The 25356-nt window shown below is 36.8% G+C and overlaps 3 protein-coding genes across 6 annotated transcripts; 2 read left to right on the forward strand and 1 right to left on the reverse strand.

Annotated features, from left to right (window-relative positions):
* Positions 1–4514: 4514 nt before the first annotated feature.
* LOC132195860 (xanthine dehydrogenase/oxidase-like) lies at positions 4515–11510 on the forward strand. 2 transcript variants are annotated; one of them, XM_059618122.1, is made up of 26 exons: positions 4554–4611; positions 4837–4902; positions 5261–5325; positions 5383–5552; positions 5618–5775; positions 5894–6056; positions 6125–6317; positions 6369–6586; positions 6646–6748; positions 7159–7610; positions 7788–7926; positions 7985–8100; positions 8283–8387; positions 8444–8657; positions 8714–8888; positions 8942–9125; positions 9397–9592; positions 9647–9837; positions 9890–10048; positions 10175–10303; positions 10355–10485; positions 10539–10632; positions 10695–10856; positions 10908–11004; positions 11134–11244; positions 11304–11510. In XM_059618122.1, the coding sequence occupies exons 3-26, from the start codon at positions 5280–5282 to the stop codon at positions 11369–11371; spliced, it is 3774 nt and encodes a 1257-aa protein (XP_059474105.1). In that variant the 5' UTR covers positions 4554–4611; positions 4837–4902; positions 5261–5279; the 3' UTR covers positions 11372–11510. The 2 variants fall into 2 exon arrangements, with proteins under 2 accessions (XP_059474104.1, XP_059474105.1); XM_059618121.1 differs by lacking the exon at positions 4837–4902 and having other exon boundaries at positions 4515–4611.
* Positions 11511–12202: 692 nt separating this feature from the next.
* On the forward strand, positions 12203–21621 carry LOC132196056 (mini-chromosome maintenance complex-binding protein). 2 transcript variants are annotated; one of them, XM_059618445.1, is made up of 14 exons: positions 12203–12429; positions 12499–12581; positions 12635–12817; positions 12871–12972; positions 13050–13295; positions 13348–13567; positions 13623–13746; positions 13800–13973; positions 14024–14133; positions 14182–14315; positions 14369–14539; positions 14593–14678; positions 14735–14840; positions 21595–21621. In XM_059618445.1, the coding sequence occupies exons 1-13, from the start codon at positions 12405–12407 to the stop codon at positions 14826–14828; spliced, it is 1752 nt and encodes a 583-aa protein (XP_059474428.1). In that variant the 5' UTR covers positions 12203–12404; the 3' UTR covers positions 14829–14840; positions 21595–21621. The 2 variants fall into 2 exon arrangements, with proteins under 2 accessions (XP_059474428.1, XP_059474427.1); XM_059618444.1 differs by lacking the exon at positions 21595–21621 and having other exon boundaries at positions 14735–14875.
* Positions 14565–24653, reverse strand: LOC132196055 (macrophage mannose receptor 1-like). Of its 2 annotated transcripts, XM_059618442.1 has the most exons (51): positions 24556–24653; positions 24413–24491; positions 23659–24081; positions 23217–23436; positions 22859–22959; positions 22769–22800; positions 22607–22715; positions 22405–22552; positions 22272–22354; positions 21954–22095; positions 21745–21891; positions 21610–21695; positions 21513–21544; positions 21340–21448; positions 21136–21286; positions 20996–21078; positions 20508–20533; positions 20332–20440; positions 20132–20279; positions 19979–20064; positions 19786–19926; positions 19585–19732; positions 19138–19220; positions 19053–19081; positions 18888–18996; positions 18690–18837; positions 18551–18636; positions 18452–18480; positions 18294–18402; positions 18091–18241; positions 17953–18041; positions 17872–17897; positions 17702–17810; positions 17497–17644; positions 17361–17446; positions 17021–17161; positions 16823–16970; positions 16690–16772; positions 16598–16626; positions 16430–16538; positions 16233–16380; positions 16090–16178; positions 16009–16037; positions 15836–15944; positions 15621–15771; positions 15471–15559; positions 15386–15411; positions 15216–15324; positions 15016–15163; positions 14876–14956; positions 14565–14822 (listed from the first exon to the last, which is right to left on the reverse strand). In XM_059618442.1, the coding sequence occupies exons 1-50, from the start codon at positions 24592–24594 to the stop codon at positions 14881–14883; spliced, it is 5328 nt and encodes a 1775-aa protein (XP_059474425.1). In that variant the 5' UTR covers positions 24595–24653; the 3' UTR covers positions 14565–14822; positions 14876–14880. The 2 variants fall into 2 exon arrangements, with proteins under 2 accessions (XP_059474425.1, XP_059474426.1); XM_059618443.1 differs by lacking the exons at positions 22769–22800; positions 23659–24081; positions 24413–24491; positions 24556–24653 and having other exon boundaries at positions 23217–23380.
* Positions 24654–25356: the final 703 nt, after the last annotated feature.

A 25356-nucleotide genomic window follows, 5' to 3' on the forward strand; every position in this document is an offset into this window, starting at 1 on the left:
ATACCTTTTCTGGCTTGAAATTAGACGAAGAAACCTGTTCACCCACCAAATCACAAAGTGCCGACTGAGAGGCTAAAAGCATTGGATGTGTTTGCTGGTTGTGGTGGTCTCTCACAAGGTTTACATGAGGCAGGCATGTGTGAGACCAAGTGGGCTGTGGAGAGAGACGCAGATGCCGCCCAGTCCCTTAAAGTAAACTTCAAAGATGTGACAGTTTTGAATGAAGACGCGAAACTGATGTTAAAGAACATGAAGGAGGTGAGAATTATACAAAATATTAAATAATGAATTTTTTAATAATTTTAACTTCAACTGCACAGAAAAAAATTCAAAACGACAAAGGGCAGTCTTACCCCAAAAAGGGTGAAGCGGAATTGGTTATGGGGGGTGCACCCTGCCAAGGATTTTCGAGGTTGAATCGGTACTCCCAAGGAAAAGCAGCATTGCTCAAGGTATTTTTTCAGTCTTATCAAAATATTCCTTCCTTTAGTGATTGCTTGTTTTGTGGACATTTTTTTAAATTAACATGGTTGACATAATTGAAGTGTGTACCGCGCATGACGAAAAATTCCATAAAAATTTCGCAATTAATTTTATATATGCCCACTTTTTCTTGCTCTCAACTTTCAGGTAAAATGTTTATGCAACTTGAGCAACGCTAATGATGCGCCGGTTGCCTAATTTCTCAATCGTGCAACTATTAGGCCCATAAAATGAATTTATTTGACCCAAACACAAACTTTTCATATTCAATATTAAAACTGCGGAAACTTTGATTCTTCAATGGGTGCGCTAAACAATTTTGCTCTCGCGCTCATGGGCAACCTTGCTCTCGCGCTAATGACTTTTCAAATTCTTGCGCTAGCACTGTGCGCTCAAATTAACAATCATTTTATTTGATAAAAAAAATCCAAGGAACAAATACATGTCAGAATCTTGGCCTCATAACTAAATGAAAATCTAGAAAACAATGCAATACGCTGATGTTCTTTTAGAACACTTTTAATGCAATTTTTATATTTTAATTATTTTATAAGCTATTTTTCAAAATTAAATTAAATAAAACGTCAGCTTAAAGTATATTATGATTATTAATTTAATAATCAGCAATTTCAAATGCAAATAAGTAGTTTATTTTTGTGTCAGAACGTCACGATTGAGGGTTAATTCATAGGGATTGAATTTTAAGTAGACTTTTCCTCGATGGATTGTGTGAGTTGTTTGTTGTTGAAAACTGCAGCCAAAAAATATGCAGAGTAGAATATTGTATTTTCTTAAAAAATCAACAACTCACTTTATATTAAATATAAAAGAATTTAAATTATGATTTAAACTTTCCTGCTTGATATCGATCATGCAACTCATGACCATGGAAGAGCTAAATTGTGCATGTCCAGAGTTTCTCAGATTTAAAAAATTCTTTTAAATTATTGCTGTGGGATTAATTCTTTAAAACTTGCTGACTGCAATTTTGAGCGCACTGAGCTCGCGCTCAACTCAAAAGCGCCCATAGCATCCTTGCTTCTTAATTATTCAACAATCTTGTGCGTCTATTATCAACTTTAAAAACTGCCATTAAAATATTGATTGCATTTTAGATATTAATTTCAAATAATTTGTATTTCTCTTTTATATAAGAGATAAAATTACCTTGCATAATAATCACCATAAACAACTTAACAATTTAAGTCTTTTTTGGTATTTTTTGTTCTATTTTCAATTTCTAAACTGATGAAGCTCGCGGAGGATACCTACTAGATCTAGCCAAAAAATATTTCTTCCGCAAAAAAAAAATTGAAGCTCGATGATGAAACTAATTCCAGGGGAGTCAAATCCTCTGCAAAAACTTTTAGCTCCAACAACCAAATCACTTTCATAAGCAGAAATTTTGGGGTCTTCGGGATATTTTGTAAATAATTAAATTGCATTATAAGCCAACGATACAAACGTTGGCAAAATTGTGTCAGCTCCTATTAGATTGCTCCTTGATAAATATTTAAGGTTAAAGGTAACTGACCCTGGCATAAAGGTCCATGAATTTTATTTTGACCTGTGCTCCTTGAAAATTTGCAACTTGAAAAAATCATATACAACCAAGAGATACGTCATATCTTATGGTATCAGAGTACAAATTTTTAAAATTGAGGCATTTCATCATATTTGAGTCATATTAAGTAGGATTATTATTGTTAAATTCATATTCGAAGGCAAAGGACTAGCAAAAAATTGGTAGGTTTAATTTACTTAAAAACAAATTCACCTGCATGAAGTTCTGAATGAAAAACATTTTTGCTAAAGAATTAAATGTCGAGTCTAACTGTCGGAGAGATTATTTCTAGGAACTTTTGCGAACGGTTATCATTAAATTATTTAGTTATTAATTAATTAATTAGCGAGTAAAAACTTTTCGAGGAAACTTTTCTTAATAAATTGTGCGAATTAATAATGAAATATTTTTTGTAATTTGCAGAATTCATTGGTGTTTACTTTCTTCAGCATCATAGCATTGTTGAAGCCAAAGTTCTTTATTTTTGAGAACGTTAAAAACTTTGCCTTCGCTGAGAAGGGTTATTATCTGAAAAGAGTCATCGCTCGCTGCCTGAGGATGGGGTATCAGGTGAGATTTGGAATCCTGCAAGCAGGCGCATATGGAGTGCCGCAAGACCGCCAAAGGTAATAATGTGATTGTTGTAAGTTTAACATGCATGTAACGATTACCGACTGCGTGCACTAGGATCATCATCCTTGGGGCTCTCCCTGGCAACAAGCCGCCTCACTTGCCAACAATCACGCATGTGTTCAACCACAGATCGCATTCTCTCAATCTTGATGCTCAGCCGGTAATTTTTAGTAATTTAAATTTTCATTATATTTAACGAAAATCTTTGTCAGATCGACGATGGAACAGCCATTGTTGACCAAAACTGCAGAGACGCACCATTTAGAACAGCAAATGTGTATGACGCAATATCAGATCTTCCGGATATCCAAGGCAAAGAGAAAGTGTCCAGCAATAACACATACTCACACTGCAGGACGATCTTTCAAGAAAAAGTAAACAAAAATTACTCTATTGTCCTTATAATTTGTTTTTAAATCCATTATTTTCCAGGCTCGAGAGCTTTCAAATCAACTGGTCGATCACACGATTAAAGTTTTGTCACTTCTCGACACACTGAGAGTGAGTTTAATTCCTTGTGGCGGTGATTGGAGGTATTTGCCAAACATTGAAACTTACTTGCCAGATGACAAAAAAGTAGAGCAACTGTAAGATTTTCACATCTTGTTGATTTGATATCTTGCGAATATTAAAATTTAACTTCTCACTTTCTAGCAAGTACTTGGAAGGCACAAAAGTTTGCCCTTGCCAGTTAAAAAAGAATTCGAAGAAAACGATTGAATGTGTCAAACAAGGAAACACCCTCATTCCGTGGTTCCTCTGTCACTCAGGAGACAGAAATGGACACTACCGTCAATCGTACTCGAGACTACACAATTTTGAGCCATTCAAAACAACTATCACCTCTCCAAAGCCAAGCGGGAAGCAGGTAATTTTTCAAATTATTAATTTCAAATTTCAGTTTAACTGACGTGCGGTTTTCAAACAGGGCGCAGTACTGCATCCAACTTTCCACAGGTGCTACTCTGTGCGTGAACTCGCCCGGTCTCAGGGTTTCCCAGACCACTTTCAGTTCAGTGGGTCCCTGGATGCCAAGTATTGCCAGGTAATAAATTATAAAATTGTCCTTTTAATGAAACGAACTATTTCAATATTTTCCCTTTGAATAAGAGCTGTTATCATTATTACTACCTCAAAGTTAATGGCCAAGTTAAAACATTTTTCTGCTTTTTAAATATCCTAGATTTCAATTTTATTTACATGCCTCCATTGCAAGTAGTCTGTTGAGGCATTTGGACACAAAAACAGATTGTTATTAATATTAATTGTTATAGATTGGCAATGCTGTTCCTCCGCCTTTGGCTAAGAGGATTGGAATGTGTTTCCCGTGAATGACCAACCAGACTCCTGATCGACTGCTCTAAATTCGTATACAAGTTCTATAGAAATAAATTATTTTTAAAATTTAAAATTTATATCTCTTTAAATGTTTTTAATTTGCAATTCATAATTTCCTTTACCTTAATTCCAAAATTGAAATTAATTTATTTTTTCAATCATTTTTTAGAAATAAATTCCCGTTTGATATGACAACTTTTATAATGACACTTAATTTTAATTAAAATTCAAAAAAAAATTATTCTAATGAAAGTAAAAATAAAAAAAATTAATGCAACAAGTATAAAAAACTGCTGACCTGAATATGGAAATAAATTATTTGTGAAAATTGTGGCTTCTTGAGTTTAAATATCAAGCTTTCAAATTTTTTTGCTGATAAATATGATCAAATCTTTGAAATAAGTCAATTAAGGTGGCGCCACACTAACGTTAAGGGAACTGATTGGTTTTGATTGGCCCACCATAAAATATTTGAGTGGAACACGTGACTGCGATAAGCAGTGAGACCCAGTGGGTCTTTTGCTCTAGCGTTGCACAACCAGTAGCTGCAGGATCACAGGCACGATCACCATGTGGAGCTCTTTGTTTTCTGGGTGAGAGTTTTTTGATAAAGCAATCTTTATCTTTTCTATTGATTTATTGTTGGGTTCAACCATTGAGATTATGTGGAGTGAGTTTTTCATTCGCTACATAAGAGTTGCAAAATTCATCGGCCAAAATAACATTTAATTATTGATGGCCCATCTGCATTCATCTATATCGCTCACATGATTCGAGTGATTAAAAAGACTGATATCTCATTAACTTTTAACTTGCAGTATTTAATCTGGTGTCCACAAAAAACGTTGAAAGAGACAGAAATTATATCATCAGTATTACAAAATGTAATTATTATTGTTTTTGTTGTTAAATTTTTCTATTAAATGTGATTAAAAATAAAAATTGTATTCTTTTTTTATATAAAATAAGATTTATAAGTTTTTACAAAAAGTAAATAAATTTAAACCCGTTAAAACCTATATAATTTTTCATTTCAATTCTTGAATGATTAATTATTGATTTTCTTCATTAAAACAATAAAAACACATTGATATTTCTTTAAAATTAAAAAATTTCTAGAGAAATGGATCGAAACCCATTACAAAAATCCCACATTCAATGATTAGCTGGTCATATATTTGAAAGCTTCATTTCAAATTCTTTACATTCCCAGTCACGTTTGTGCGTGTTTTTTTCTTTCAGAGGCTCCAGCGCGGAGAAAATGTTGCAAGAATCTACTTTCACTGTCAACGGAGCGACAGTCACTGGTCTGACATTTGAATACTAAAATTCCATGGAGATTTCTAAGTAAGTTAAAATTTTAGTCGGAAATGAGGTTTCGGTGACGACGTCCCTGACCTCGTACTTGAGAGAAACCTTGAAACTCACCGGCACTAAACTCAACTGCGACGAGGGCACGTGCGGAGCGTGCATAGTCGTGGCCAAAATTCAGCGTCCGGGAGCCACGGTCAAAGAGATGGTCTCCATCAACTCGGTGCGGATAAAATAATAATATAAAATAATAAATTAAATAAATTTCCCCCCCCCCCCCCCCAAAAGTGCTTGGTCCCGGTGCACAGCTGTCATGGCTGGGAAATAACAACCATTGAAGGAGTTGGAAATAGGCTTGGTTACCATGAGGTCCAGACTAAATTGGCGCAAAACAACGGCACCCAGTGTGGATTTTGCACTCCTGGTTTCGTCATGAATATGTTCAGGTTGATTATTTTTATTTTTTTTTATATTGGTAAGAGACTAATTAAAAAAAAAATTAATGAGACTATAAGAAAAAAAGTAATATTAAATATGTAAATAATTATTTCATGAAATTTCAAGTTTGGTATCGGATGACAAAAAACCGACCATGCAACAAGTTGAGGACTCGTTCGGAAGCAACATTTGCCGCTGCACCGGCTACAGGCCGATTCTGGAAGCCTACAAAGAGATGGCTAGTGACGCGCCACCTCCGCACCTGAAAAAGCAGTGCGCTGATATTGAGGCAGGAAATTCTCTTAATTTAAACCACAAGTTAACCTCAAATAATCATTAAAATTTAATTTATCATAGGATATTTTCAAAACTTGCACTAAAACCGGCAAACCCTGCGCCGGAGATTGCAAAAAAATTGAACCGCAGTCCATCAAAATCAACCTGGGCGCTGAAAGTTGGCGCAAGGTCATCAAAATCGAGGACTTGTTTGCAGCCTTTGCAGAAATAGGGCAAGAAAAGTACAAACTGGTGGCTGGAAACACCGGAGAAGGTTAGATCTTATTTCTAAAAATCCTTAAAATTTAATTTTTGTTTTCATCAGGGATTTACCGTTCCCAAAACGTCACTGTCTACATTGACATCAAGGACATCCCTGAGCTGAGTCAGGTGATCACCACGCCTGTTTTTACAGTTGGTGCCAACAAGACCTTGACTGAGGCAATTCGCGTCCTCAAAGGTCAAGCTGGAGCCAATGGCTACGCATATTTGACCGAAATAGCAAAACACTGGGAGGACATAGCAAGCCTTCCTATCAGAAATGTAAGACAAAAAAAATTATTTCATTGTATATTTGACTTTACAGATTAAGTTGTTTACAGATCGGAACTCTAGCTGGCAATCTGGCTCTGAAAAAAGAACATCCCGACTTTCCTTCTGATGTGTTTACTATTCTCGAAGCTGTTGGTGCACAGCTAAATATATGTTAGTATTTTATTTTAAATATTTTAGTTCTAGCTTTATTGATGCTAAATACTCGTCAATAATTCATTTCAATATTTTCATTTTTAAATAAATAGTTCTATAAAATAAACAATTAGCAATATTCATATTTAAATTTATTTTTTTTCAAAGAAATATTTGAAACTGTCAGCAAGGTCAACGCATCACAACAATGGAAAAAGTTTTGATTGTTGTTTGAGCTCTCTTGGGTACAAGTAAAGTTGTACTCGATCAGAACGCTCGCAACAATCGAAATTTACTGATTCTCCGACCCCGACTATCGGCATTTTTTTTTTTTACAAAATTCATTTAATATAAAATAAATATAAGCCAACATTCAGTTTTCAGTGTAAAAAATTATCACAGTTTTTGAATTGATCTAATATTTTCAGTGACTGGAGTTAACACTCGCGTGAAGCTGACCCTGCCAGGGTTCCTCAACTACAACATGAGCAAGAAAGTGATCGAGAGCGTCGAGTTCGCCTCTCTGGACCAGACGTACACCCTGCGCACCTTCCACGTGCTGCCCAGGTCGCAGAGCTTCGTGAGCCACGTGAACGCCGCCTTCCTCATCAAGGTCACGTCGGCCACTTCGTGGGACTTGGCCGAAGCCCCGCGCCTCGTCTTCGGGGGCATCGGCGCCCAATTCATCCACGCCTCAGCCACCGAGCTGCTGCTCAAGGGCAAAAACCTGCTGGATGCCGCTGTGGTTACGCAGGCCATCAGCACCCTGAAGGGCGAGGTCGTGCCTGACCAGGTCAAACCTGGCACCAGCACCGACTACAGGAAGAAACTGGCCGTCGGACTTTTCTACAAGTTCCTCCTCGGACTTGATCCAGACAAGGTTTTATTATCAAAAATTGATTAACTAGAAAAATTAAATTGCAATATTAATTAAGTTTTCTGCTTTCTTTTTCAAAACATAAAAAAATCGATTTTCATATTTTCTTCTTGAATGATTTTAGTCCTTAATCATTTGGATATAAAGCAATATTATTATGGAACTTTTGCCACATTTAAGGTGAATCCATTGTATCGCTCTGGCGCCGATATTATCACCAGGCCCTTATCAACCTCCACTCTGGATTATGAAACAAACGAAAGTGTTTATCCACTTAATCAGCCCATTCCCAAGATCGAGGCCCTCTCCCAATGTTCAGGTATGAACAACCAAGACAGGTAATAATAAAATTAATTTATTCATTTTAATGAATCCAGGTGAAATCGAGTACATCAACGACATTCCTGAGCGACCTGGGGAGTTGCACGCAGCGCTCGTTTTGACCAAACAGTCGACAGGAACAATTGAATCGTATGATACAGCAGCTGCCAGCGTAAATAACTTTTGTTTCGTAATAAACGTCGGACTCAAATTTAATTTAAGTTTTGTAATGGCATCTTTAACTTCCAAAATTTTTACACCAAAAATATACAGAGTTTTGAAAAGTAATTAAAAATTTTAAATATTGATGAAATTATCCTTTAAAATTTAATTGTGAAAAGATGAATTTTACAGGGTGTTCCAGGATTCATCGCCTTTTACTCGGCAGCAGATTTGGGAGACATTCCAAATACTTTCACGCCCTCCAGCGTCTATCCACAATTTCTTGATGATGAGGAGGTACATTTTTTGCAATTTTACTATAGCTTTTCTATTATTATAAGTAATTTTTTTAGATCTTCTGCAGCGGTTCAGTGAAATACGCAGGGCAGCCGGTCGGCGTGATTGTGGCCTCGAACAGGGCGGCCGCGGTACAGGCTGCGGAATTGATCGACATCAAATACAAAAACGTCACAAAACCTCTGCTGGATGTCATGGAAATCGTCAGAATGACAAAAGAACGCATCGTTGTCTCCGGCAAAGATAAGGAAAGCGAGCAGTTGCTGAAATGTAAATAATTTTTTATATTCCCTTAAAAATTTTTAAAAATAATTATTTATTGGCAGCGGCTCACAAGGTTCAAGGAAAATTCGCCATAGGAAACCAATACCCGTTGTACATGGAGAATTTGTCATGCATTGTGGTGCCAAATGAGGATGGCTTTGACGTTTACTCGTCGACCCAATGGATGGACCTGGACCAAAATGTGGTCTCCAGAACAGTTGGAGTTCCTGCGACCAAGTATGCTACCAGCTTATTTTCTTTTTGGAAAAAAATTACCGAAAATTCAAAAGGGTCAAAGTCCACGTGAAAAGGATCGGCGGTGGTTTTGGTGGGAAGCAGTCCAGGTCGGCTATTCTGGCGGCCGCCTGCTCTTTTGCGGCCAAAAAGCACAACAAAGCTGTCAGACTGATTCTGCCCTTCACTACCAACATTGAAACCACCAGCAAAAGATTTGCCCAGCGAAACGAATACGAGGCAAGTATTTTTAACTCTCCGATCAAAAGATTTTGAAAAAATCTTACCAAACTTTAATCATATTAAATTATTATTTGTTGCAGGCAATTAATAAATATTAAATACACAAATCTTTAAAAATCATTGAAGTAAAAAGATGGAACAAAATTATTTTCTTAAGTATTGCAATTCAGCTCAAATTTAATTTAATTTTCAATTTAGAAAAAAGATTGATTTATTGTGCAATTTTTTTAGAAATTTCATTCAATATTTTTAATATTTTGTTTCAAAGGTTGGATTCGACAACTCGGGAAAGATCGAGTACGCCATCATCAACATCTACCAGGACAGCGGCTGCTCGCGAAACGAGTCGCCCATGGGCATTTTCAACGCCTTCTTCACGAGCTGCTACAGTCTCGAAGGATACAAAATTCAGCCGCACGAAATAATTACCAACAAAGCTTCCAACGGACCTGTGCGAGGACCAGGTCAGACACATATAAATATTATGAAAATAATTTTTGAGAAAATAAAAAATTAAGGCCCAATCGAGGGAATCGCCTTCCATGACGAGATAATGGAGCGAATCGCCAAGACCCTGAAGAAAGACCCTCTGGAGGTGAAGCTGCTGAACATGCAGACGATGGACAGTCCTTTGCCCGGTTTGATCACAGAGCTGCAGAGAAAAGCCGATTACGCCAAGCGCAAGCAAGAAGTGGACGCTTTCAATCAGGTTTTTTTTAATAAAATTATAAAGTAGAAAATGTTAAAATAAATTAATTTAGAGCAACCGATGGAAAAAGAGAGGCATCGCCATCACTCCCATGAAATACCCGTTCTTCCTATGGAACCATTTGACCTCAACAGTGTCCATCTATCAAGGAGACGGGTCAGTCTCGATTGCCCACGGAGGAATCGAAATGGGCCAGGGATTGAATACAAAGGTTTTTTTTTAATATTTTATAATATTAATAATTCATTATTTAAATTAAATGCAGTTGTAAAATTTTAATTAGTAAAAAAAGATAAAATAAAATATTTTATTTCTAAATTTATTTAATTTTTCTCAGGTGACGCAGGTTGCAGCGCACATTTTGGGACTGCCCATTGACCAAATTTCAATCAAAGAGAGCAACACAATCACTGGGGCGAACAACAACATTTCTGGTGGAAGCATCATCAGCGAAGGAGTTTCATATGTAATTTTAAACATTTACGAAATTTGCAAAATTTCAAGCTATGTTTTTCAGGCTACGATGAAAGCGTGTCAAATTTTGCTCGACCGTTTGGCCCCTGTCAAGGCGACAATGGAAAACCCCACTTGGCTCCAGTTGATTCGCAAAGCCTACGACACAAACGTGAACCTGACTGCGCAATTCTTGTAATTGTTAACAAGCTATTTGTAAAATTTTAATAAAAAAATTTGATTTCCAGGTTTTCAAGAGACGTTCCTGACGTCAAGAATTACAACATCTGGGGCGTTTGCATTTCCGAAGTTGAGGTGGATTTGCTCACAGGCGAAAGGATGGTAATAAAAAATTTATAAAATTATATAAACTAAATTATTAAATAAATATTTATGATGAATAGATTTCTCGCGTGGATCTTCTAGAAGACGTCGGACAAAGTTTGAGTCCGCTCATCGACATCGGGCAAATTGAAGGGGCGTTCGTGATGGGTCTCGGTTATTGGCTTTCGGAGCAAATGGACTTTGACCCCGACTCTGGCAGACTTTTGCAAAACCGTCTTTGGGTAAACCATAAAATAAAATTATTTTTGCAGATTATTGACTTTTAATTGCAGCATTACGTGGCCCCTGGCGCTAAGGACATTCCGGTTGACTTCCGTGTCTACCTACGCAAAAACGCACCAAATCCGCTGGGCGTTCTTGGATCAAAAAGTAAGTAAAATTTTAACAATTAATATTTTTAATTTTATGTTTTCTTATGTTCTCTATTTATTGTAATCACCGCACATTTAAATTGTAAAATGTGAATAATTTACTGAATTTAATTCTTAATTTTTTTAGCTACTGGTGAACCGGCGATTTGCATGAGCGTGAACGTCTGGTTTGCCATTCGGAACGCTTTGGAGGCGGCGAGAAAGGACGCTGGCGGACAAGACGTGTACTTCGACATGGGTAATTTTAGGATTTTTCATTTCTTTCCTTTTAGAAGTTTATCTTTTAAAATTTTGCAGATCATCCAGCTACAAATGAGCACATCTTCCAAGCATCCCTCACTGATCCCAGTCAATTCCGTTTATAATTATGCTATTCCATCCTTTTACTATTGTCGAGGAGCTCCGTTTTCATTATACATACTTTTTTCTAATAAAATGCAAATATCGTTGCTCGCAAAATTTATAATATTTTTTTCAATTATTTTTAATCATGTGAGAAATAGAAGAAATTATTTTCCCGCAACGAAATAAACTTGATAGTATAAATTAAATTTTGATTCTTCATTTTCATCAGTTCTTGCCTGACTATTTTTCATTTGACAAAATTAATGACACAAAATTTGTAAATCGGTTCAACCGCAATCGCGGTTCGAGGATTAAACATGATCTTGTAATTAATTTTAGCGGAAAAAAATATAAAATAATGACTCACCATTATCCAGCGTATGCACTCCATAGACTCTTCTAGATCACACACAGAGGACATGGTGACAGGAACAAAAACACTGATTTTGAAGCACAAAAACGGTAAAACTCAGCGGAATGCACTGCACTAACTTGAGTCAGAAGCAAGGATCTTTTATAAGTAAAAGATCCTTGATCAGAAGTCAGAAAAAGGAAAACACACTGCACAATCCACGCATTGTTTATTGTTTTGGTGTGTACGCGTGTGGAGAATGGACAACACTGAACACGCGGGGAAGCCGGGGAACTTTGAGGGTGACAGGATTTCTCTGCTCCTTCCTGTACTCTCCATTCATCAACAAGTTTTGCACGTATGTTGGCACGTATTTTTGGTATTTGAAGCTAACGACACTAGCGACTTACTGCGGGGGTTTCTAAAAGTGAAGTAAAATTCTGGCAAGAGTTCAATGAGTCCTGGTACTTTGTTTAGCTTCTTTCTGCACCATCATCTCGTGACGTCAGCCTTGCCGGCTGCAATGCTCCCGCTTTTTTTCGCCTTTTTAACATGTTGTCATCAATCTTTTAATTATTTTCATCTTTTTGCCCTTATTTAAGAAAAGACACGTTCTGACCTTCGCTTTTTACTGAACCTGAGGTCAATTTCTATTGCATTTAACTGCAATTTCGTCGCGAGTTGTCTAAATCCGCGCTGAAATGGAAGATTCCCAACTTCACATCGGTAAGCAGGAGATTTAAATTTTTTTTATGTACTTTTTCCAATGATTTGAATTTGCATCAAAACCAACAGTTCATTCTTGGAAAACTCGTTTTGTGGAAGACAACCACGAGCACTGCGTTTCAAAGCTGAAGGAGCACGAAACATGGAAACAGGTTGGAATTAATTTTGATTTTTACTTTCTACAGTTTTGAAAATTTCCCTGTAGGTGCACTTTTATTCTGCTCCCCACTCGCACCACTACTCAAATGGCCAACTGGTTAGAATTCAGGGCATGATTCAGGATATGCACAACCCCGAGTTCTACATGTCCAAGTACACCGTCCGCAACAAAGTGACCGGCACCCGTCAAATGCATTCTGGAAAATACAAAGATGTCCTGCAAGTGGAGGTCTGTATATAAGCTTTTTTTAATTTTTAAGGTTTCATAAATTATAATTTTAGAGTGACGAGGAAATTGAATTTCATGACGACAGAGAGTTTTCCAAAGAGAGACAGAGCCTCTTTTGCATTCCGATTCCTGCCTTGAACGAGTGGGTCAAAGATGTATCCTTTTTTTTCTAAAATTAATTCATTGAAAATTATTTGTATTATTTCTGGATATGTCCTTGACAATTTAAAAGTTGCACAAGCAAAACTTGGTCCTTCCAGAGTCCAAGGAGGGTTCGGACGCTGACAGAAGAGGCCTGAAAAGGAGTGCAGAGGAGAATGAGGACGAAAACATGGATGTTGAAGACTCCGCTGGCAAAAACAAGAAACAGGAAACTGAGAAGGCAGCTGGAGGTGGTCAGGCCACGACAACACTGGAAAGCATTCAGAACTTCAGCTTTCCGATCCAAGACTGCGAGGGACATTCCTTCATTTTAAAGGTTACTTTTTTAGCAAAATTGTTTTTGAATTTATTTTAAAATAAATTTCTAGGTTTATGATTCTGAGGATTCAATTAAACTCAACTCGATGGTCGAAGTTGTTGGCTTCTTGTCTACGGACCCTGCCCTCACCTGTTTAGATGGGGGGGAAATGGACAATGATCGCAACGCAGAGCATCCTCCCCCTTCACTCGTACCACGTCTGCATGTGCTCGGCATCAACATTTTAGAGCACTGCAACCCTCTCCTTCCCTCATTCAACTTCAAGACAGGTGTGACTTGAAAATTATATGTAAAAACTTTTTCTAACAACAATTATGTATTCAGAGGCGCAAAAAGCATTTGAGTTAGCGAATGATGTTCTGCTCGACCTGAGGATTATTTTCACCCCTCTGCTTTTTGGTGACAAATTGGCTGTTGATTTCTTCATTTGCTTTCTCCTCTCAAAAGTGTAAGTCAGTTTTTTTTCAAAATCTGATTTATTATTAAGGTTCATTTTTGTAGATTTGCCCGGAAAGACGTTACGAATGTGGGGAATCTTTCTGTGAACTTCCACGAGTTGCCAAATTTGACGGATTACACAACCAGATTTTATCAAATTTTGGAGAAAATTGTCACCAAGTCTCACTACTTCCCTTTGACCATCGAAGGGCTGAACTCAAAACCATTCACACCCAAGTATATTTATAAAATTTCCTTAAATTAAGTTTCTAAATTTTTTCATCTAGGAAAGACTACACATCAAATAAGCTAAGAAGTGGCCTCTTGCAAATGTCGCAAGGAACTCTCCTGGTGTTTGACGAAACTAAATTGAATGTTGGGCAGCTCCAGGATTTAGGTAATATTTTCAGATTTTTTTTTTATTCTTATTAATAATTTTCTGAAGGAACGAGAAATGTCCTTGCTCTCAGAGGATTGCTGGAAAGGCAGGAGGTGCTCTACGACTTCCAATATTACAACACTCCTTTCCACACAGACCTGCCTATATTGATTTTTTCTGAGAAGAAATCTTTGTTTCCTGTGAGTGGTCTTTAATTTAAAAATTGCTGATTTAAATAATTGTTCAAAAACAGTGTGACGCCAGAATTCCTTTGGAGTGCGATCCCGAAGCATTGAAAGTCATCAACAGCTCTTTCGAGGCAGCCAATTTGTACCTCAAAAAGGAAGAAGTTCTCACCAGGATCAGAACTTTCCTCACAGCTGCCCAATTGGCAGACTATGAAATTGCTGATGAAGCACAAACGGTAACTAAAATAATTATGCATAATATCGAATTGTAAAATATTATTTTATTTAGAAAATTCAAGAACATTTTGTGGAAATGCGTCAGAAGGACAAAAATTTCACTGGTGACGATTTGCACATGATTTTGAATTTGGCCAGGTTTCTTTTACAATATTTTTCAAGCACGTAAAAGTTGAATTTAAAATTTTTTCAAGATTGGTCACTCTAAGCTCTGGGCAACATGTGTTGACTGTGGAAATTTGGAAGCAGGCTTGCGACATGGAGGGAGCAAGAAGAGCCCGTCTGTGAGTCAAATTCAAAGTATGTCAATCCTAAAATTAAATCTTGCAACTCACTCATTTTATAAGCCGGTATTATTTTTCTCGCAAACATATCTTGTTGAACCCCAGCAGGCCCAGTCATACCAATGATTTAACCTGAAAATATATCAGATTAGCAAAAAGTAATTTTAAATAAAAGAAATCAAGGCACATACCAAAATATCATGCATTCCTCGGACGGAAATTGCGCCGGTTCTCCTGGGGGCCAGTCCAAGTAGGTCAAAGGTGCCCCGTTGGCCCATTTGGTGTAGTTCGTCTCGCCAATTTTTGTCAGGCCAGAAAACATATAAGTGCCGTGAAGACCTGGAATTAATTTTTTTAATCATTTTGATAAACCCTAAAAAATTGCACCAACCAGCAGCCAAAATCAATCTCTGAATGCAAAAATTCCGTTCAGGCGTCTCTGCTGAGGCAATTTCCATGCCGTTTGCTTTGCATTGTAGTTTTGCATTGTCATAGGTTTGCTGTTGATTGAAAAAGAATATTTGAGATAATGAACAGATTAATTTTTATCAATTTGGTTACCGAGTCTGCTGAAATTACAAATTGACCTAGAAGCACAATTTAAATTAAATAAAAATTAATAAATGGTTAATTAAATAATTCAAACCTGGAGTGCAAATCTCCTTCGGTGATGGGTTGAATTCGCAAACGTATGGAATTGAAAGGTCGCACGGAATATCTCCCCAGATTCCATTCCTGAAGAAATTTTTTTTTTTTTTGAAACTTGTATTATGCCAGAAATATCAAAAGATCTTACTCAAAGCCAGCGCAATGTTCGCCTGACCAGGCTTTCAAATTAAACGAGACTGGGAAATCACTGTAGGTCAACAGCTCGCCATTTGCCCATCGAGTGTAGTAAATTTCGCCTATCTTATTTAACGAATGCCACATGAGGGCATCTTTTTTGCCTTGAATATGAATAATTTTGGCTTATTTCCATAATTTTAGTACACAAAGAAAAATTGGTTTTACCTGCGAGATAGATGACATACCGAACACAAACGTTTTCCTCTGGTGTTTCCATCGAAACTAAATCACCGCTTGATTTCTTGCACTCGTCCCGAGCTTGCGACCAGGTTTTCTATTTTATTTTTTTTAAAAAAAAGGTAAAATTTTCCTTTGCACGAGAAATTATTATAACTTACCGGGTCCGTTGATACCGAGTAATTTGATTCTAAAATTGAAACATAAATTTTTGTGAGGAAAAGTTATTTGTGTGCGTTTACGTCCATCACAGGGGTGTTTGAACGGATCATGACCCTCGCAGGCATACAAGTATCCACCTCCGCAGGGTGCATCGTGCCAGTGTTGGGTACTGCATTATTTATCAAATTATCATGCAAAAAAGATTTTTCTTCTCCAATCTTACTGAAAAACGACACAGTCCTCTGAAGCAAACGCCTCAGGATTTTTGCCATCCCAGTCTGTGTACATCAGATCCGCGCCGTTCAACCACTTTGAATAATTTGCCACTCGGCGTTTTTGCAAACCGATCCACGCCTGTGTTGCTCCAAGCCCTGGGCAAATTATTAGCACTAAATCGACGGCCATATTCACGTGCTATACCTTGTCCCGCTAGGTATTGTCCCAGACACATGTTCTCCTCTGGTGTTTCCAAATTTGGCAGATTCATGTTTTTCTTGAAGCACTCGAACCGTGCGTCATCAAAGCTTTTCTAAATTCAAACATTAGCAATAAAATGCAAAACCAAAAAAAAATACAAAATTAATTCACTGATTCAGTCGACACGAAGAATTTGTATTCTTGAAGAAAGAAAAAGTAATCAAAATTTTTAATTTTAAATGGTGCAATTTTTGAACATTTACTTGAGCAAATGTCTTTGGCTGCGGGTGACTCGCAGATATATGTGTTTGACCCCATGCACGGTGTATCAATCCATTCGCCATTCCTTTATTATTATGAATTATACACTGGACTCATAAAATTTCAATTGCTTACGAGTAAGCGACGCAGTTTTCTTCTGCAAACTGCGCTGGCTCGCCAGATTTCCACGCACTGAAACTCAACGCCGTCCCGTCCAACCACTGCGTGTAATTTTTCTGCCCAATTTTGTTCAAACTGTGGAAAACGAGACTTCCACTTTTTCCTGTTCAGCAAGTTATAAATTTGGCCTTGTGCAGAATTTTTTCGACTTGCCTGCCATTGCGATTTTATCTTTGATACAAGCGTGATCCTTGGCAGTCTTGATGCTGGCCAAGTCCATCGACTTCTTCTTGCACTCGGTCCTCGCGCCACCCCAGGTTTGCGTGTCAGTAGAAATGGTGAAGGTTGAAGGTACTATAATATTATTTTTGAATATAAATCAAAATACCTGATCAGTTTTAAATCAAGTTCGCAAATTTAAAATGGAAGCTAATCTTCCAGCGCAATTTGGAAAAACTGTATTTATTTTTAATAGAGTTAACTTTACAGAAAAGAGCCCTCAAAATTATTCAAAAATATATATATGTATCATTTTGAATTAAATAAAACTCACGTCCTTTGCAAAAGTCTTCGATGACCCCTTTTTCACACACATAGTATGTGGCGTGAGTGCAACCAATGTCATACCAATGCCCATCGCTGACAAGTAATTAGAAATTAAAAATATCACCAATTTTAGTATAATTTACATATTCAGAAGACAATCCTGAGTGGCAAACGCCGATGGTTCTCCTGGAGGCCACGCATTGTAGGTCAAAAGCGCGCCACTGTCCCATTTAGTGTAATTCAGTTCACCCCTCTTATTCAGGGCGGTGTAAACCCAGGCGGCACTTTGCCCTTGGAAACCACGTTGAATAATTGCACTTTTTCTCTTTAAAATAAGAAAATTCTAACCTTTCCTCAAAATTTCCCTCTGGACGCAAAAGTTTTCAAAGACGGTTTCAGCAGTTGCAAGCAGCATCCCCTTTGATTTGCACTTGATCTTGGCGTCGTCATAGGAGACCTTTATGATTGGCAATTAAAAAAATATATATTAGGGAAAACAAAATAAACATTATTTTTACAGATTCAATATTCAACTCGAATTGGCCTATTTCATAGAAGAACGTAATTAAAAATGAAAATTTTTAGTAATTTAATTAAACCATCGACGCAAAGCTCCTTAGGTGCCGGATTGAATTCACAAACAAATGGAAGTTCTGATGTGCATGGAAAATCGCCCCACATCCCCGATCTGACGTAAATGTCAATTCAAATTGTTAATCATTTCAAACTGAACCGACTCAAATGCGCCGCAGTGTTCGGTAGTCCACGCTACTGGGTTGTACGAAGGGCCAAAGTCGTGGTAGGTCAGGAGCTCCCCGTTGCCCCAGTGGGTGAAAAAAGTCGATCCCATTTTATTTAACGAGTGCCACATTCGGTCGTCCTTTTTGCCTGATTATCGAAATTTGGTTAAAAAAAAATTAATAATTAAAATAGTATTTACCCGCCAAATAAATAATGTATCGGACGCAAATGTTTTCCTCTGGCGTCTCCATTGAAGTCAAACCGCCTCCCAACTTTTTGCACTCGTCCATCGCCAGAATCCAAGATTTCTGAAAAATTTTAAAATTTTTAAAATTTTCAAGTCTGATTTGAACATACAGAGGTTGTTGAAATGTTGTAGTTGCCAACTGAAATTTAAAATAAAAATTGAGTGATCAATTTTAATTATTATTATTATAATTTTTAATTGTGTCGCACATCCGTCGCAAGGGTGTTTGAAGTCATTTGATTCGCAGCCGTAGAGGTATGAGCTAGTACATGGTGCGTCTTTCCAATGATTTTTCCTGAAGAGATGCTACGTTTAGTTTATAAATAAAGGAGTGAACTGTGAAAATACTCTGCAACGACGCAATGTTCCGAGGCAAACGACTCAGGATCGTTGACATCCCAGTCGGTGTAGGTCAAAGTTTTGTTGTTTGACCAGAAAGAGTGATTTTTCGTCATAATTTTGTCAAGACCAATAGTCACAGGCGTCGTATCAAGACCTGAAGAGCGATGATTTGGATAATATCCACGTTGAAAACTTTTCTTTTACCCTTTTCTGCAAGAAATTGACCAAAGCACGCGTTTTCTTCGACAGTTTCCAAATCAACGATTGTCATATTCCTTTTCAGGCACTCTAACATCGCTTCTTTGTAAGGTTTCTAAATCATTTTTTCTATTGTTAGTTCTGATATCTCTGTTAGACGGTTTGAAATACTTGATCGGTGGAAACGAAAAATTTGTACTCTAGGAAAATTTATTTGCGTTACTAAATGTTTTACATTTTTTAGTCTCATTTATACTTGCGCAGGTGTCTAGGGGTGCTGGGAATTCGCAGACGTAAGCGTTTGCTCCTGAACAAGCTGTGTCTAACCAATCCTTATTCCTTAAGTCAAGGAATCGATATGAGTGAAGATCTGATTGTTTTTAATATAAAAGAGAGAAAATCAAGGAGAATAAAGCTCGTTATTTTCTATGAAATTATTTATAATCTCGCATTGATTGAAACCAATTTAAAAACACAATAATTAATTTCATAAAATTACTATTATTCGTTCTTTGATGTTTAATGACAAAATGAAAATTAATAAGTATAAACAAAGATTTCTTATTGTTAGTGCTTTTTCAGATTTTTTTGTGTTGGGTGCCTTGATCAGTGAGAAATAAACAACAATGAAAAAAGAAACCCACTCAATTTTCTTATAATAAATTGGAATATAATTTTTGAATAAAAAAAGAGGGAAATTTACTGTGTGGCTCCGCAGTGCTCTGTAGTAAATTGCGCCGGTTCGCCTGCTTTCCAGTCAGTAAAAGCTGGACTTGCCCCGCTGTACAGCGAGGTATAGTTTTTCCGGCCGATTTTGTTCAACCCGTGGAAAACAATGCTTGCAGTTTTACCTGAAATTGTTTTTTTTATTTTATTTGTTATAAAATTGAAAATTAAAATTCACCAGCCAAATCAATTTTATCCTGAACGCAATTATTTTCCTTTTCACTATCAATGCTGACCAAATCGCCTCCAAGCTTTTTGCAGGCGGCTCGGGCGCCACCCCAAGTCTGCGTATCACTTGACACGTTGTATTTGGATGGGACTAAAGCATATTTTTTTTAAAATCATAAAATCAGCAGCTAGAAAATAATTACGGCCTTTGCATGGGTCATTTATCACAGTTTTCTCGCACACGTAGGCGGCGTTCCACTCACAAGGCAAATCATACCAATGTGATAATCTATGCAAAATATTTTGAAAATACAATACTTTTCAATATAAATTAATGTGAGGTTTGATATGTTTACAAATGAAGGCCGCATTGCTCGTTTGGAAACTGGGCAGGTTCTCCCACGTTCCAGTCAAGGTACGTGAGTGGCGCGTCGTTGTACCACTTGGTGTAATTACTCGCGCCGCGTTTGTTTAGCCCGTTCCACACGTACTTGCCCGACAAACCTTTATGAATTTTAAATATTTTTAGGTCAGAATAACATTTGTGTTATTTCACCTTTCTCGTCCAGCAAACGCTGAATGCAAATGTTTTCCTGTCTTGTCTCGGGAACTGACAAAGTCATTCCATTCTTTTTGCACTCCAATACTGCCGCTTCAAACGGCATCTAGAAATTCAATTTAATCACAATTAAAATTAGATTAATTATTTTTCATTTCGATTTCAATTTTCACCTCGGTGGGGAAAGCAACAAACTGGTCTGTGAATAAAAAAAAGTAATGAATCGTCATGAGTTAATGAATTAAAATGTACCCAGATAATTGATAGTGTGCGAGTGGTTTTTCTATTCTTGTTAGTGTTAATTAGTGTCTTTGTTTGTGTTGTAAAGTGTAAGCAGTTTCAGAGTTTAATTTTTAAGAAGGTTTTTACGTGGATATACTGAAACTGAGCGAGAAAAACTTGGCTTTAAAGAATGGAATACAAACCAAAATTTTGAATTTTAATTGAGAAATTTTTGCTCTGTTTACCCTAATTTTCTGAGTTTTAATTGAATTTTTTTATTTTTAATAGTGACTCAAAAATATTAATTTTTGAGACATTTTAAAAAGTAATTTCTCAATTAATAGTCAAAATTTTGTTTTGTATTAATTCTTTAAAGCCAAGTTTTTCTCGCACAGTTTCATTAAATCCACGTAAAAACATCTTAAAAATTAATATGTACCTGGGTCGCAAGGATCGATTTGGGAAGACTCGCAAACGTATCGCAATGTCCACGTACAAGGCACGTCACCCCACTTTCCATATCTTTACGTTTTGAAAACGATTGAAGTGATTAATATTAAATAAGAGGCCTTTGTTTACTCGAAAGCGCCGCAACTCTCCCAAGGCTTTTGTAAAGGATTTCCAGGAGACCAATCGTTGTAAGTGAGGGCCTCGCCATTGCCCCAAGTGTTGAAATCGGGTTGCCCAAACATATTCAAAGAGTGCCACACGCGGTCGGCCGCCGTTATCCCTGCCAAAGATTTGTAACAAAAGAATCTAAAATAAAAATTGTTTTCCACTGACCTGCCGCCTTCAAAATAGATTTGACGCAAATATTTTCCTGCGGCGTCTCCATCGAAGTCAATTCCATTCCCTTTTTCTTGCATTCAAGTCTCGCATTAGCCCAAGTTTGCTTTTTTTTAAGTAAAGTTTAGAAAACGTTATTTTTATTTAAAAATTTCAAATATGTGTCTTACTGTGTCATTTGATAAAAAGTGAGTTGTGGTCACTAAGTTTGTTTGTTTTTTAAATCATTTTAAATTAAATTTTAAAATTTAGAGTTGGCTTTCTTACTGTTGAAACAAGGGTCTAAAATGACTGTGTCCTCACACGCGTAATTATAAGCGCCGGTGCACGGAATATCCAACCAGTGGTACAAACTGCATTTAAAGTAAAAATTAATTGTTTTCTTCAATTCTCGTAACAAACTAAGAGCCGGCGCATTTTTCAGTTCCGAATTGCGCGGGATTTCCCGGAGACCAGTCCGTGTAAGTGAGAGGTTTTGCGTTCACCCAGGCCGTGTAGTTTTTCATGCCCTCCATGGTCAGTCCGATGTGCACCGTGTCCTTGTCCATCCCTGCAGTTAAATTTTGAAATTAAATATTTCAGTAAAAATGCGCAAATTGTTTGTTTTCTTTCCTAAAGAAGCGAGTTGGCGTTGAAGGCAAATGTTCTGGTCAGGCGTTTCCAAGCTGACCAAATCCATTTTAGTTTTTAGACATTCAGCCCGAGCGTCGTCAAAACTCAGCTTGTTGGTTGAAATGAAAAATGGTTTCTCATCTAATTGATACAAGAACATTATTTACAAAAGATTCGCTAAATAATTTAAATTAGGGAATAAATTGCTTTCATCATATATAAAATTTAATGAAAGTTGATACAATTTTATTGATATTTTGTTTTTTGGACTAAAAATTTTATTACTGGTGGCATTTTTTTTTTTTAATGGCACTCACTTGAGCACATGTCGAAAGGTTGAGGCGTTTCACAAATGTAATTGTGTAAATCAACGCAAGGAGCGTCAGCCCATTTGTCTTCCCTGCAATAAATAGTGATGCAAACTAAAAGATGATATAATCAATTGATTACCAAATCACAGCGCAATCTTCGGTAGCAAAGGCGGCAGGTTCGCCCGCCTTCCAGTCATTGTAGGTCAATGCTTGGCCGCTCAACCACTGCGTGTAGTTCAACTGGCCCATTTTGTTCAAAGCCATCAAGTAAATTGTGCTCGTTTTTTCTGCCAAAAATATCATTTTCAGATTTAAAAAGAAGGTTTTTGAACTTTTAATACTGTTAGTCGAGATTAAATGCTTGACGCAAACGTTCTCTTCCACCGTCTCCAAATTCGCCAAATCCATTCCTTTCTTTTGACACTCAACTCTTGCTTTCCCCCAGCTTAGCTGCTCATTTGTTAATTATGCAAACATTATTTGGAATTACTTTTATAACAAACCATATCCACCGAAAAAGTGTAATTTGATTTAGCTAGTTCAATGCAATTCATAATTTTTTTATTAAAATAAAATTGCAACAATATAATTACAGTTATAACAAGGTGGCGGAGGTGTCGTCGGGGCAGCAGTTGACAACCCGCCAACAACCGTGGTTGCTGCACCAGTTGAATTAGTTGAAGCATTATTTGTCCTGGTAAAATGTATTTAAAAAAAATTATAAGACTTTTGCAATTTGCGTATTTTTTTTTTTTTTTAAATGCGTCACTAGCACAACTCAGGAAGTGCTTTCATAAAAATTTTTCAACGCAATAAATTTGCTTTTCCCAGATCACCAATGTGGAGCCGCGGCCGGGAAACGCAAAAATTAAAATGTGAACATTGAATTTTTACTCTGGATTCTGCCCCAAATTTTGACTAAATCATTGACTATTATTTAAAAAATCTTACGTTGCGCCTGGTGCGGGGGCATTTGTAGTTCCACCTTGAACCGTCGGCCCCAATGTAGCTCCAGGAACTGCAGTCGTGTCTAGCGGGTTGATTGGCCCGGTGCCTGCAGGAGCTCCAGGGAAAAGAGTGGTTTCTCCAGGCACCGTCTCCGGAGGTAAAATCGTATTTCCGGCGGCGTCGGTTACTGGCGCTGGCGTTTCACCAGGTCCCAAGGTGGCACCTAAAATCTCAAGACAGATGCTTGCGTACTTTTTTTTGTATTTACGAAAACTTTAAATATCATTCTTTAAATAGATTAAAAATTATTCATTTAATAATATTTTTTTAAGTCTCATTATTATGATATTCATCGGATGACAAAACGCTCACAATTAATAATAACAACCAAATTATGATTTTTCAATTTTAAAAACGCTGTCTTCAATTATTTCTGTTAAATCACCTGGATTAGATGGATCTATTGTCGCTCCAGGAACAGCTGGGTTTAAACCTGGGATTGTCTGTCCTGGCGCAAGATTTTCGCCTGGAGCGAGAGTTTCTCCTGGGCCGAGTGTTTCTCCTGGGGGAATTGGTGCTCCGCCCGGATCAGTGGGTCCCGCTGGGTCTACTGGAGGGTTGCTTCCTCTAGCAGGAGTAGTCGCTGCCTTCCCTGGCACCAAAGTGGTCCCTTTTTGACCAACTTTTGTTGTTTTCGTAGGCACATTTCTTCCTGGTTGAGATTTGGTGCTGTTGCTGGTGCATCGTTTTATGCCGCAGCACTTAATGATCTGTTTCCTTTTTTGCAGCTTTTTTATATAAACTATAGTTCGTCGAGGACTTCGTTTTAATATTTGGTGCTCTGGCAAAGAAGCTTCTGTGAGAAATTCTGCAAATGATTTATAAAGCGTTATGATTTTCATTTTTTTTTCAATCAGCAAAAAACAGTAAGTGTACTTCAATCCTAGAAGAAAGGAATTTAATAATTTTATATCATTAACATAATTTTGGGACGCTTAATTTTTGCACGCTTAAAAGTAAAATTTGTCATTTAAATGTTGTTGCAATTTTTTTTTGTATGAAAACAGTATAATTTATCTTGAGAAAAAACCTTATATTACTGATCAATCTGATCTAAATTAAACAGTTGTAATTAAAAATATAAAAGCTTATTCTGAATTATATAATTTTAAAATGGTTTAAAAAATTAAAGTTCTTACCAGAACTAAACAAAACTTTGCGGCTCCTGTTGTTAACTTCTTTGTCTTGTAATGATACTCCGTAATCAGCAATAGTTGCCTAGTGAGTAATAAAATGTAAGAAATAAGATATTTACATATTCGTTGTTTTGTGTAACATTTACCATTACAGCGAACATTACGAGACACGCCACATTGCACATGTTTTCGTTTGCGCAGCTTCAGTGACTAAAGGGACATTTTTTGGGTTTTGCAACCTTGTGGCGCTAGTTATTAAAAACTGAAAAAGTTGACGTTGACGTTTGTGGCTCAATACGCAGGTTGACGCGGACGTGACGATTTATTGCCCATAGCGTTTGTTCTCTGCACATTTCCATGCACGTGACGGAAGTTGGCATCAATGATTTGCTTCAATAGAATTTTTTTTTATTTCTATACAATGTGCATAAAATGTGAAATTTTACTAACGTCATCAAGCCAACAATACTTTATTTTATTTGCGTGCAAAAAATAGAACCGTACTTTGCAAATAATTAAGAGCTAACACTCTTAAGTGTTCCACGTCGTTAATATCTCTTAAATTAATTAAAATATATCCGCTCTATTGTGGACGAATCCATAACTTTAATTTACAACGTGGTACATTTTTTCAGCATTAATTATTACACAATCAACTTAATCTAGAAATAAAAATTAAAAAGTATAAAAATGGAAGCCCAAGTTTAATTCATCAAATAATGAACACCCATAGGTACAGTATTCCCAAAGAAATATCATGAATTCTACAAGAGATTCCCCATGAAATTATATAAATTATTTTGTAAATTTAAGCTTACTTAAAATTTAACAAAATCCCGAAATTAATGTGAAAAAAATTAATTCAAAAAAATTGTCATAAATTAAAAAAAGAACAATTAAAAAGAAACCAATAAATATGAATTTAATTGTAAGCCAAATATTAATTT

This window comes from Neocloeon triangulifer, unplaced genomic scaffold (genome assembly GCF_031216515.1).
Source record: "Neocloeon triangulifer isolate White Clay Creek 2 clone unplaced genomic scaffold, ASM3121651v1 ptg000011l, whole genome shotgun sequence".
NCBI classification, from domain to species: domain Eukaryota; kingdom Metazoa; phylum Arthropoda; class Insecta; order Ephemeroptera; family Baetidae; genus Neocloeon; species Neocloeon triangulifer.

Excerpts from the sequence above, each read along its gene's own strand:
- LOC132196055 (XM_059618442.1), bottom strand. The coding sequence starts at position 24,594 with ATGTGCAATGTGGCGTGTCTCGTAATGTTCGCTGTAATG. Across the intron at positions 21,696-21,744 it reads GAAAAATGCGCCGGCTCTTA|TTTGTACCACTGGTTGGATA; the intron begins GTTTGTTACGAG and ends CTTTAAATGCAG. Across the intron at positions 20,065-20,131 it reads GAGCAATGCGGCCTTCATTT|ATTATCACATTGGTATGATT; the intron begins GTAAACATATCA and ends TATTTTGCATAG.
- LOC132195860 (XM_059618121.1), top strand. The coding sequence starts at position 4,589 with ATGTGGAGCTCTTTGTTTTCTGG. Across the intron at positions 8,658-8,713 it reads AAGCGAGCAGTTGCTGAAAT|CGGCTCACAAGGTTCAAGGA; the intron begins GTAAATAATTTT and ends ATTTATTGGCAG. Across the intron at positions 9,126-9,396 it reads CCCAGCGAAACGAATACGAG|GTTGGATTCGACAACTCGGG; the intron begins GCAAGTATTTTT and ends TTTGTTTCAAAG.
- LOC132196056 (XM_059618445.1), top strand. The coding sequence starts at position 12,405 with ATGGAAGATTCCCAACTTCACATCG. Across the intron at positions 12,582-12,634 it reads AGCACGAAACATGGAAACAG|GTGCACTTTTATTCTGCTCC; the intron begins GTTGGAATTAAT and ends ATTTCCCTGTAG. Across the intron at positions 12,818-12,870 it reads AAGATGTCCTGCAAGTGGAG|AGTGACGAGGAAATTGAATT; the intron begins GTCTGTATATAA and ends TTATAATTTTAG.